General features: G+C 36.5%; 1 protein-coding gene across 4 annotated transcripts in view; it reads right to left on the bottom strand.

Moving 5' to 3' along the window:
• The window catches only part of LOC139760799 (uncharacterized), a 55,267-nt gene extending 44,342 nt beyond the window's left edge, over positions 1 to 10,925 (bottom strand). For 2 of the 4 annotated variants that reach the window (XM_071684407.1, XM_071684411.1), the window contains exons 1-6: positions 10,794 to 10,911; positions 8,711 to 8,885; positions 6,145 to 6,313; positions 2,783 to 3,003; positions 1,590 to 1,693; positions 77 to 244 (exon numbers count right to left, since the gene is read on the bottom strand). In XM_071684407.1, the coding sequence (XP_071540508.1) occupies positions 77 to 244; positions 1,590 to 1,693; positions 2,783 to 3,003; positions 6,145 to 6,313; positions 8,711 to 8,885 (837 nt within the window). In that variant the 5' untranslated portion in view covers positions 10,794 to 10,911. Of the gene's footprint in view, positions 1 to 76; positions 245 to 1,589; positions 1,694 to 2,782; positions 3,004 to 6,144; positions 6,314 to 8,710; positions 8,896 to 10,571; positions 10,595 to 10,793 lie in introns of those variants that run through there. The other 2 variants (XM_071684409.1, XM_071684410.1) reach the window with 2 other exon arrangements.
• Between the last annotated feature and the right edge of the window lie 2,710 nt (positions 10,926 to 13,635).

Here is a 13,635-nt window from a genome sequence, read left to right as displayed (position 1 = left end):
AGCTGGAGCCAATGATCACAGAAACTGCCATTTTTCCTTCTCTGAACAATTTCATCCAAAGTAATAAATATCTCACCTGTCTATAATCCCGAAAATCTCTCCACTGTTGTCCAAATGCATCTTTAAAATCTGCTGGCCTTAATGATGAATACTTTCCACACCAAATTTTATGAGTTAGCTGAGAAAACTGACCAGCTAGAGAGTCCTTTGTATCTACATTGTTGTGGTGGTGGCTGAAGAAGTACTGAAATAAAGTTAGATAAAAACATTACAAATACATATAAATTACAAACATATACATATACATGTAATATCTCTACAACTTAATCATATAACTCCAGGACACCTTTTATATGGGCTTCTTGCAGCTTCACAGATGTGCTACTATCTGGGTCAGATATACATTTTTGTTAACCAGACCCCATCTGCTTGAGGGTACACCTGAAATGAAAAATCATTTGTTTCTTGTATGTTGTTGTTTCCACCGACAACGACTCCTCCACTCACCACATATCTTGCCTGTTATACAATGGTGTGTTTTATGGCTACTACCTTAGCTTAAATGCATATCCTAGGCTGATCTTGCAATATCTTCAATCATGAGTCTAGTCCGGACCTCCATGTAAATTTCTATGTTCTGGTATTGCATTAATCAAGCATTCTAGCTTCCTTGCTGAGCAATCATATGTTTTCAATCGGTGCCTTTCTACTATATTTCAAGGTGTCATCTTTGATCTGATGATTTTGTATCTTACAGGATGAGGCGCATTCAGATTCACAATGTTAGCATTATCTATACCCTCTATTTGCTGCCAGGCATATATTACCATATTTCTTTCTATGCAAATACTGACTTATCTTACTTGTAATATGTTTCTGAATTATCTCTAACTTATTTTACTTTTATAACTTTCGACTATAAAACATTGCAGTATTCAGTTCTACTTCTTATATAAACATTAAACATTTCCATCATTAAATTTCTTTGTCTTGTTATAAAAGTTGTAAATATCATACCACTCATTATTCTGCTAAGAGCATTGTCAATGTATTCCTTGAATTCAACAAAGTATGTAGCCAATGACTACAGAGGTATACCACCAGTAAAACTCGCCTAGGTATAGGGAGAGTTAGTGACGACTTTGTAGTGCTTGATGCTGCCTGACTCTGGTAAGAAGTTATACTCAGTGTGAAAAGTCACCTTCACCAGAGATGTATCATCATCAATGGACAAAAAGAAGTACAGTCTCACCGAGAAACTAAGAAACTTCTCACTCCACAGGAGTCCAACATTTCTTGCTCCTTCCTGAACTATAGCCCTAAAGCTTCAGTAAACCTATAAAAGGGGGTCTATCCTGCCTTAAATATGTAGAAACAGACACCCTGCCTTAAATATGTAGAAACAGACACCCTGCCTTAAATATGTAGAGACAGACACATGTGAATGGCCTTCTTTGCAAAAATCTATCTTCCAGCTATCATGCACAAATGCCCCTAGACCATGGCTTATGTATGTATGTTGATATAAAATATCCTTTTCCGTATACAAAAAAGACAAAAACATAAATGAAGACAGTGAAATGACATACCTGAGCAATAGGTGGTGTGTTTACCAGGCACTGGATTCCTGCAGCCATGAAGCAAGTGTTACCCAAATTCCGAAGGCCACAAATGCCACCAACAGCATTTTCATCTGAAGTTATAAACATACAAGTGGGATGGAAAAATCTACCATCACAAGATTATGTAACAAAAACAATATTGTATGAATATAACAAAATGAGCATCTTCAACATCTGAGAAATATGTTCCGGAACTGTCATAATCTAAAAAAAATTCCGATATATTTTTATTAGTAAGTGGCATGTGACAGCAGCCTCTCAAAAGCTTTAAAAACAAGGCAAAGACTGTGTGAAAAACAGAACTGCATGTCATCACATTCATAATATGCATATCTATGTTCGGGTGAGAAACATGTGGGGAAGTAAATTCAGGCTCCCCAAAAATTCACTGTGTCAAAGCTGCCAACCTTAAGAAAAAAAAAGGGGGGGATTTTTGCAATATGAACCTTACGACCACGCACAATACAGGCTGCACTTTCAATACAGGAAACTGTGATATCCAGTGCTTAAGCTGTTATCTCCATTCATTTATTTGCAAGGAGATAGTCCACAAATGTTCACTTTAAAACCAACAAAGGATCTAGTCAGTGTTTCATTTTTGGTCCTTGAACTAAGTTAACACAGGTCCTAATGTATGTCTGTCCACTTAGTTTAGTCATTCATTTTATCCCCATTAAGTAATGGTCGAGGCAAGATACACAAGATAAGGATATGATCTGATAGTATGACTGACCGTGCAACAATCTATGCAGTCATTTCTGTGAAATGGTTGGAAATTGACTGGTCCGAATGCTATTTTGTGCACTGCATTAGTACCTGCGTGTGTGATAAGAGTATAAACTATATATTGAATAGTGCACCCTTGTGAACTTCCCATACATTACATACACAATACATAAACAGGACCAGAATTTAAAAAAAAAAATATTTTACAATGAAAAATTGTACTGCAGTACTTATCTTAAAAAAAAAATCTAATAATTACAGCAAAAACATAATGGTTGGCAGCTCTGTTGTGTGCATCAGTATATCAAGAAATCAGCAAAACAAGTAAATGAATGATATTGCACCTATGAAAGTCCTTTACAATGTATCTTTCATTTTGCAAAGTTGAGGTATTTCAAAATAAGAATGCACAGAAAGAAAGCTGAATTGAATACCTTTAACATCTCCATATGACAAAGGTCCTGATTCACGAACTGGGCTATTCAAAGTTCCTGGTAGATGGGGGCCATATACAGAACCAACTCCGAAATCACCTGGCTCTAGTCCCGGCATTTCACCACTTAGCCCAGTGGAGTCAGCGGTGTCAGGCTGCTCAGTGTTGAGTATGGAGTAGCCCAGTCCAGGATGGGAGTTACCATAGTGACTGCCACCAGAGCTATCAAACAGTATTATGAAATATTCTTAACATAAAACTGAAAAATTGTATAGATATGTACAACCTACACTTAATTCATAAGATAGACTACAAAAATTAAAATATATATTACACAAGATACAAAATCAACATTATCAAAATATCACACAACGGATACAAAATCAACATTAACTTTGATAATTAGCAAAGTAATGAGAAACAATCAGTGTAACTTTTGGCAAAGCATAGGAAATAAAGCATTACATCAATAATGGAATCATGATCACAATTATTATTCATTTATAATATTAATAAATATTCTCATGCTTGTTCACCATTACCCACATCGGCAATGTAGCACAAGGAACAAATAAAAAATGGACTCATTTGCTAATATCTTTCCTTTAGCTGTAATGTATAATGCACCAAAACCAGACCCCTCTATCCACAGCCAAGCCTTACATACCTTTCCATGGTTTCCCCTGAGTGCTTCATATAATCTGGTTCCGCGTACTGACAGCTTGTCTCCCATGTATATCACTTTTCTCCAATTCACTCTAACCCACACATGCTTCACACCTCCATCATGTATTGGACCTAAGAACTCAAAGAATCTTTCACTCCATTTTCCCATCTCATCCTTGGCTTCTTGTTCCTTCCTCTTCTGATGCATATACCTACTTACTTAAGTCTCTTCTCACTCATCCTCTCCATACATCCAAATGGTTTCAGCACTCCAAGTTCAGCTCTCTCAAACATACTCTGCTTACTACCACATCTCTCTCTCTCTTACCCTGTCAATCTTTACACAATCAACCTTTCTCACACCACACACTTTCCTTAAATAATTAATCTACAATGCATCTACCCTTCTTCCATTTCTTTTTTAACACTTGTTCCCTGATTTCTGCACTAGTGAGGTGGTGCCAGAAAAAGAGGAAGAAAAGTTTCATTTACACACATCCCCTCTCTAGTTGTCATATATAATGCACCAAAACCACAGCTTCCTATCCATAACCAGGCCCCACAACCCATTCCACATTTTCCCCAGCTGCTTCATACGTCCCGATTCAAGTTGTCCCTTGTATGCCACATCACTCCAATTCACTATTCCATACTTTTGCATTTTACAGCCCATGTTACATCCATGCAGCACAATTGGGACTACTATACAATCAAACATACCAACCTTTGCTCTTTGATGCAATAACCTCTTTTTCCAAACTCTCCTCAGTGCACCTAAAACATTCAACCTCTTCCCCACCCTTTTCTCATTTATGTCATTTCCCTTTTTCCTAAAGCTATCTTAAACTTTTACATTCAGCTAGTAAAAGCTGAAGGTGTGCTGAGATGGTTTGGAGAATTGGAGAGAATGAATAGGAGAGGTTGACAAAAAGGGTATTTAAGTCAGGAGTGTCTTCAGTAACACCAGGACATTTTCATAGAAATTGGCCCTGAAGTAATCATAAATCAAAAACAAAAAAGTGGAGAGGTCAAGGAAAAGGGGGAGGACCAAATTGGATATGGAAGGACAGAGTGAAAAACGTTCTAAGTGCTAAGGGTTTCAACATGCATGAGGGTATAAAGCATGAAGGAATAGAATAAACTGGAGCAAAGTGGTATACTAGGGCAATGTTCTGTCAACGGACAGAACCTGGACTTAACAGGCACTATGGGGAAACCTAGGAAAGGTCAATGGGGATTGTTTGTAGATAACTTGGCTGAGGTTTCAGTTCATTACATATGACAGCTAGAGAGAGGCTGTGAGCATATGAAGCCATTACTCAATCTGTTCCTGACACTACCTTACTAACACAGGAAATGGTGAACAAGTATGAAAAACAGTGATATTATCATGTACTCATTTTAAGAAAACACCAATACACTCAGCGCTGTTTAAAAAAAATATAAAATAAAGTACATAAGTTTCTTTTGCACTACTTCACAAACTCAGGAAACAGCAATCAATATGAAAAAAAAATCATCTACTTATATTATTCTAGGTTATTATTATAGTAATGCTAAAAAGGAAATTCATCAATCACGCTAATACAATCCATATAGGTGTATCATAATACAGCTGGCTATATATACCTTATATTTCTTGTTTTCATATCAAGGTTAACCACATCTAAATTTTACCATGATAAATCAGATTTTGTGAACTCTACAGGAAGGGACAATAACATTCCTTAAGTCTTTAAATTCTTCTAAGCACCTAAATTTCAAGAACTTAAATATTTCCAGAAAGCATTCTTTTTCTCTGCTTGAATACATCAACAACAATCATGCCAAGTCGAGAAAAATATGTCACAAGCTTGTGTTTTTCATATACTGTTGTAGACCAGGTAGTTTAGCAAAAATTTAGCACATGAAAATATACAAAGAATAAAAACAAGGACAACTGACTAGAAAATCTAATTACGAAGAAAATAATTGGATATGGGGGAGTAGGGGGTGTTAAAGTGAGGAGAAAATAGGAAGTCCTGGAATCATAAGTAGCACCAAGGCCCAAGATGTCTCTCCCAGACCCTGGTCATGAACTGGGATAAAACTGAAATCAAAAAATAACATGGAAGTGAAGGAAACTACCCATTCTAGGTCAACACATAGGAGAAAGGTATGCTTGTAAAGAAAATAAAAACTCTACAATAAAAGTTAAGCAATGACTCCCATCTCTTCTCCCTTTTGTGTAAAAGATAATCTTAACAAATATAGGGGTCTGGAACCAAAAGTAGCACCATGGAATACAATGCCTCCCCTGGACCCTGCTTATGAGCTGGTTTAAGGCATCCCATTCCACCTCATCTGGTGCTTTCTAAGCATGAGTAAAACCTGCCCAATCTTTTCTGAAACTAGAGTCAAAAAGGAAAATATTATGGGTGTAACTATGCATATTGAACACTGTAACAGAAGTTATGCAACTACTCCAAATCTTTTTTTTCCCCTTTTGTGGGAAAGGTAAAGTTAACAAAATTTTCCAGATTTCTCATGCTAAGAAATATGTCAACATGGATGATGAGTATTTATGGACATACTGGGACATCCATAATACTTAATGGGCTAAAAGTAGAAAGCAACCTATTCTTTATGGACATAAAATCATACTGAACATTAAATTGAACAATTACATGAATAATATGCCTGTACATTAAAACAAACCTTATCCATGTGGAAGTTATGCCAGACACCTCCAAATCATCAACATGGTCTGGGGGTTGTGTCTCTATGCTAGGTGGACCTCCATCTTCTTCATCATCAAGAGCTCCACCCAATGGTGAATCTCTGTCCAAATCTAAACTGTTCACAGGTGATGACACAATACCTTCATCTGCATAAAAAAGTAAATTAATAAAACAAAAAATATGAAAAATTTTCCTGACCTATCAATAACTAATTGACTAAACAACAAACAAAATACACAATAATGATGAAAAATAACAAAGAACCAGTAGCAAGATATTAAAAAATAATCAATCATTGGTCCATAAAGAACACAGAGGGAACATACAAATAATAGTACAATGAAAAAAGTACAAAATATGTATGAATCTGTGTTCAGCATACCATATATCGGCCAATAGATAAAGAAACCAAATGATCCCTTAAGCAGTGATCCCCATGATACAAATATACATAAACAGAGTTAAGGAGTGTGTGCATGTGCACTGTGCTTCAGGGCCAGATATTTGGAACTCTGTATTCATACAGAAATGCAAATTTTCATTAGCAAGGGCACAAAAATTTCTCTGGCAAGAGAATGTTTTCTTCTGGCGTCAACATGTAAGTCTAAGCTGCCTCATATAACCCATCATCATAAAGATGTAGTAAAGCAATTTCTATATACTACCAACCACACACACGCACGTCACAAATCACTGAAATTTTAGCATGTCTAATCATTAAACAATTCAGTTACCCATGAAAAGAACTATTCGCAAATGAAAATGAAAATAGTATAAACATCTCATTGTCCAAAGATATAGACTAAAAATGGATATAAATCAAGTCTTCTACAGGGTTATCAAACATAGTATGCCCCTTCAGGGATTTACAAATTATGTACTTCATTATCACATTTGTAAAGACATGATACAAAACACTGGATCCCAACAAGCACCATTTCATCACAAAAGACATAAGTAAAAATTCTTAGAGTAATTTTGTAAAGGAAAACAACTAGTGTCTTGTCATCGATAATAACAACAAGAGTTTGTACTCATGAACACTATTAACCCTCTTCATGCTAGAAGCTTACATTACTGCTTTGGCACAGCCATTTCATGTAAAAAGGAAGTCTGGCCCACAGATTTGCAAAAAGCTTTTCCCTCTACAGCAACAAAGGAATACCCTCACATCCATGAAAGCTCAATATCTCTGTGAGTGGTGCCATCTGTGAGCAAAACTTCTGCTATTGGCAGTGTTAACATACGCTCAGCTGTCTGCTCACATATTAAGTTCCTCCACGTTTGAAGATTAATTTTACAGATGTACTGCTCTTTTTATATGTTATACCTTACATATGTATTGTGTATAATGGCAATCATCTTCTGATAAACTAATTTAAGACACAGGATTTCTAATGAGGAAATAAAATGAATCATAATTAAGATCACCATTATTCAATTCTTTCTTGTTCTGAAATCATTATGTGCAATGTTTGGTTTGATTTCTTATTACTTCTAGGCAAGTTCCAAGTGATATATCATCCTTTGATATTCAAAAGCATGTTCTAAACCCTTTAACAGGTACATATATGCCATAAATTTTGGAAGGCTGCCTTACATAAGCAGCACAGCATGTAGTGTTCTTCTTTTGCAGTCAATCAGCTGCCTGATTACAAAGTGAGTAGCCATTTAACATGTGCCTTTTAAATCTTATGTTCTAAATATGATATTCTGATTCATTACCGGACTATATATAAAGTTAAGCATATATAATACTTTACATTCCATTACATACTGATACAAGCCAGAGGTCATAGAATAAGCTTCTACATAGTGCTTTTATATCTGTTAATAATTTCCAAAATCGTCTGGTTCCCCTAGACTGGCAAGAAGAAGGTGGCTGCAACTGATAAAGATATGAAGCCATATTGTTTATCGAGTTATCATACTCTGTTATATGAGGTAAAAATCTGATTGACAGACAGATTATAGGCCAAAAAAATACAATCGAACAAAATACTGTCCTAGGTAAAGGATTAATTCAAGCAATACACAGGTTTATGAGGTATGCAGATCAGTTTCAACATGTCAAACAGATCAACAATGAAATGGGGTATCAATGTTCAGAAGGCAAAAAATGTGCAATTACTCTTGATGCTTTAAGAAGTCTCTACATCAGTAAGTTTCTTGTACAACAATTATAACCTCTTCTGGCCTGTCTAGGATGTAAAAGTTTGTTTTTCACTTCTATTTGAACAGCCCAGTGAGAGAAATAAAATGAACTGAGACATCAATGGTTTGTCATTTCTGTACTAGTTTAACAACAGATGTTTTATGCTCTGAACTATCTACTTCAAATCATAGTACAGTTTTATAAGCTAAGTTATTCATGTACTATTTCAAAATAAATTCTAATGAAAAATTAGTAGTCATATATTAAACAATTTAGTATGAAACATGGTTTGGATAAAATAAGAGTATCTGTCAGACCGACAGAATACAGTATTCTGGTACCTAACAATAACCAATTGTTAAATGTAAAAGAATCTTGAAAGCTATACCTGGTGTATCACTAGTGCTAGGAGCAAGCGGATCATCTAGCTGCTGTGAAGTATGGGGACACTGGCCCACAGAGGATGGCTCCTCATTCACCATGGGATCATCTTCTACTACACCTTCTTCTGGCCCCGGACTAGTCAGCAACCAGTGGTGTGTTCGGTCTTCACCTGAAGACATCTGGAAACAACTAAGGCATATTACTATGTAACATCCGGTTCAACTTCTAGAATACAATGAAAAGTACCAACACAAAAGCTCTGACAAGAAAAATATGCAGACGAAATGTACATAAATAACTTGGAGAAAAGCTTCCTTAGTGTTCTAGCACTAATAAGACTACAATAACAGAAGCATTTGCAATTACAAAAACCATCAAAATACTTAAATCTAAGAATGTGAGCTACATTCCCAATATTGCATCTCCTTGCAGAAAGCAAAATTTTCAAATACTACTCTTACCATGCTTTACAACTACATGTTACATACTTATAATTAGTTTGAGAAATAAAACCAATCTATTCACCATCAAAACTAGTCACAATTATATTCCAGTTGCATGCATTGAAGAGCAATGACATATATGTACCTGTTTAAGAAAGATATACTTTACAAAACCTTGAAAGTCAACTTCCTGAAGCCTACACATTACATGCAAACATGTTGTCAGAAATACAGGTTATGAGAAAAGATCAAATAATGCACATCTAAATCTGGTGTACTTTTTCAATCTGCCCAATGTTAGGTCAGGTTAAGTTTCATTTCAGTAAAATCTAAAATTATTCATAAACAGAGAAAGAAACTTCAACTAACAGACATTACACAAATATAATTCTAGACTCAGAAAAAATATACTATACAATACAAAAAATTACATACACTCCTTTTGCAGCTCCCTGCTGAATGGAATTAAAATCTAATAACTCTCTGTTCACATTACATTCTGGTTTTAATAACTACAGGTATGTACGAACAATTTACTTCTCTACTTCCAGTTTTACATGCTAGGAGTACTTTCATTATTTTCACATAGGAAAATATATTCTACATTTGACTTTAACCCTTCTGGAACATCATTTACACAAATCTTCCACATTCCCTATGATACTTACAGCCTAATCACTATCAAGTTACATATATATGTACACACAAGAGTGATCCTACTTAAACGTCTTTAATATCATTCTCCACAGTAAACTCTAACAGTACACACATTTCACTAGCTTTGACTCTAATGCATAGAACATTTCATTAGCTTTGACACTAATGCATACATTTCATCAGCTTTGACACTAATGCATACAATCACCCTAAATTGTGCATACACGGGTGATACAATCATCAATGGAATATGTTTTAGTCTATAAGAGCCACCACAATGGTGAACAACAGCATGTAATACGTATCATAACCCTCAACAGCTTTTCAGGTGGCATCCCAAAAAAGGAAAATAATGGCTGCCTAGGAAAGTTAAATGACGTTTTCTTGCTTTGTTGATTCCTAGACACGTTTCTTAGTCTTTTAATTTTCTACAACTCAAAATTTTCCCCTAGTATCACGGTCCTACTCACTATCGACAAATAAATGAGAGCAGAAGAGAGATTTTTGTGCTCCACTTAACGCTCTATCACTCTCATTCTACTAACATTCTACCATTGCAAAACAGTTATACTACAATGGTATTACAAGAGCTGGAGTTAAACCAGTACTTTATCCAGAATGTATCTATATTCCATAATCATAACAGGTTCAGTGGTGCCATTATACACCAATCAAGAGACCCATTATACACTCATTACACAGTATGCACCAACTATGCACAAATATGACACCTTACATTTTCCCCAAATTACAATATTTTCTCACTGTTATTGTAACTATCAAGGATGCTCAGCCCAGACACACGTCTTAAACACATGTGTACTTCTGGTTGATACGTAGAAGGCACTAGTGTTGTAGTATACTAGTCAACATTTATGGAGGTCAGAACCAAAACAAAGACCAACACCTCCACTTCCGCGACCCGTTTCCGCCCTCTTCATGTCACACTTTGCTCATGCTAAGCTTGTGGTATCACTGATGTCTTACCTTGCATTACACGAGACTAGGGTGTTATCTGGCCCTCCAGTGACAAAATAAAATATCAAAACAGAGATGGGCCGGTACCAAAGTCTCTATTTGCTCAATGACGTGCTGCACGCATGCGCGAGAGCATTTGATTATTTGTAACAATACACGTCCCTGTACCACTCTAATTTACTTTTAAATTTACATTATTTCTCCACTCCCTGACCCGTAGACGAGTAACCTGGATGTCACGAGACTGATAGTCTCAAACTATGAATTCTGTTTACATACAATTTTTACAATAAAATTATTGTCGAATGCACTCACGATGACAGTCACCTATGGTAAAGTATAGTACTTTACTCACTCATTTCCAAACACTCTTCTTTCATTTTCTAGAATCATTGATAAAACTTATTTCATTTTTAGTATAAACCAGATACTCATATTATACGCAGACATAAATTTATTCCTATATTATATAAACCCGCATATAAGGAGGGAGTATATCCATATTACAATATAATAATATCTGAGAATTCAGTCATGACCTCGGGGAAGCATCTCACTCGAAATGCTTTCTAAATGCAACATAACTTTACTAATAAATCAAATATATATAATCAAAATTCTTGAGACTTGTTGAAAGAAAAATGTAAAGACTGATGCAAGATATAGCTAAAAAAGAATGAGCAAAGACTGGAAGATGTTGCGCCACTCAGACAGCTGAACATGGGCTCTTCCTATTGAGTAAGGCTCGGAATCTGTCAGTGCAATCGATCGACCTGTTGCAGCTAAAGGTGGTCGTGTCCAGCCTTGTTTCTTTTTAGGGACGGTTCAGTGACCAGGATCAACGTTCGGGAGCTAAGGCACGTCCCTCGCATCGCAGGTGATGCTCTGAGACCAAACGAATAATGACTTTCACGGAGTACTCAGTGCATTGGCACTCGTCCATTCTAGCGATATACCATGGTTTAGGAAGGGCACTTGGTACCATAATGTTAGTCGTCTCATCGAATCGGTCTTCAGACATACACCTGTCCATAAAAAACAGTAAGCGCCGTTGAGTTGAAGACGCGCTTAAGGCCTTATACTTACAAAAGAATGTCAAACAATTTAAAAGAATGAGTCAATTTCACAAAATGTCAGGCCTAAGCATCTCAGCCATTGTCTTGACCTAAAATTTCAAGGTCGATAGCAATCCCTATCGATGTCCTCGCTAAATGCCTAGTCAAACGAAATGACTTTTTCGGGTACTCTGCAAATACTTCATATTGACTACAAGAACCATATCTAAGATTCACATGAAGCACTGAATCTCGCACCAAGACCACAGTGCTTCCGCATCCATGGGGTAGTTTGGAATAGATATGATTGTGCTTCATAAAACGACGCTATCATCACCCCATTATCAGCTCAGTACAGCAACCTCTGAGGGTACCTGCTAGAATACGGGAATGCAATAAATCGGACTGTCACGTTGCTCTTCCTCAGTTTGAGCTGTGAGTTCTTATTCTAGGAAGTAAATACTGTGGAATTCGGTGTAAACAACTCAAGGTTATCGTGCGCCACAAAATTAAACAACAATGAAGTTTAACAAAATAATACAATGTGGGTATGTACAGTCACAGTTCAGCAGGGAAAGCACTTACGGACCCGTCCTGGCCTCAAAACATACTTCCCTTTATGGCATCACCGACTAAAGCATTTCTTCTGACTAATGCTCTTGAACACGCACACTCGGTTACCTAACTTAGCCTGGGGTGTGTATGTGCGTATGTGGACATTTAAGAGGAAAGACCCGGTACACATATACGAAGCTGAGAAACGAGGCAACACGTATGGAAACCTCTCCCCGTTGTAACACAAACAGTTATCACAAGTTGCAAGACTGACTGACATACAGGTTGACTTTGTCGAAAAACACCGTTCAGAATCTAACCCAGATCTGTTCAGCGGTAATGGTCGAGCGGACGTATGATCGACAGAGCATGTTCAAGAGGTTGGCAAGCGCTGCACATAAACAGTTTTGACTAAACGCACGATAGGCAACAACCAGAACAATGGCAGGAAGATTAAGAATTAACATATGCCGACTCTGTGGATGTTATAACCTCAGTCATTTCTACCATGTGCCGCCGTGCCCTGGGGTAATATACGTCTCCCAGCGGTGCCTCATTTTCACTAAGAATAATTACGGAAACATTTCTTTAATATAATAAAAACACGAGTTTTTTTTTGTTTTTACAATGAGCTGAATAACCGTCCTACACTCCCACTACTTACATCAACATATTCTAACGAAACAAAAGCATATGGTTATGGAATATAACATGGGATGTGAGAGACTCGATATGTAATGTTCAAGGTAGGGGTCATCGATATCCTGGTTGTTCTAATCCAGCAGGAAAAAGGGATCTGAACGCATGTAATCCCAAGAATTTCCGAGGATCCGCTAAAATAACAAATAGTAAAGAAATAAATGAAAAAAAAAGCAACTGAGAAAAAAAATCTTATTCAATTAGGATAAATTGGTATACGAACTGTATGAAATAAAACTGCATGAAACTTGCACAAATAATGTAAACACAGGAAATAATTTTCAGTTGTACATACAAAAATAAATGTTCAAATATCGGCGATTTTGTAAGGGTTTTGTATTCGTCAAGCACAGTAATACCCCATACTCATCCCCCCCGCCTACTGTATTACCACTCACTTTCCGAAAGGATAAGGAGAGGCCGCGAATAATCTTACATTTAATACCTAAGTGTACTAACAGTGTTAGAAATAATGTTGGCATGCATCCTAACACACCCACTAATAATTGCCAAAACACCCTAATTCACAATTGTAAGGGGAA

The sequence above is a fragment of the Panulirus ornatus genome, chromosome 38 (assembly GCF_036320965.1).
Source record: "Panulirus ornatus isolate Po-2019 chromosome 38, ASM3632096v1, whole genome shotgun sequence".
Lineage (NCBI taxonomy): Eukaryota > Metazoa > Arthropoda > Malacostraca > Decapoda > Palinuridae > Panulirus > Panulirus ornatus.
This window is presented reverse-complemented; position numbering and strand designations above follow the sequence as displayed.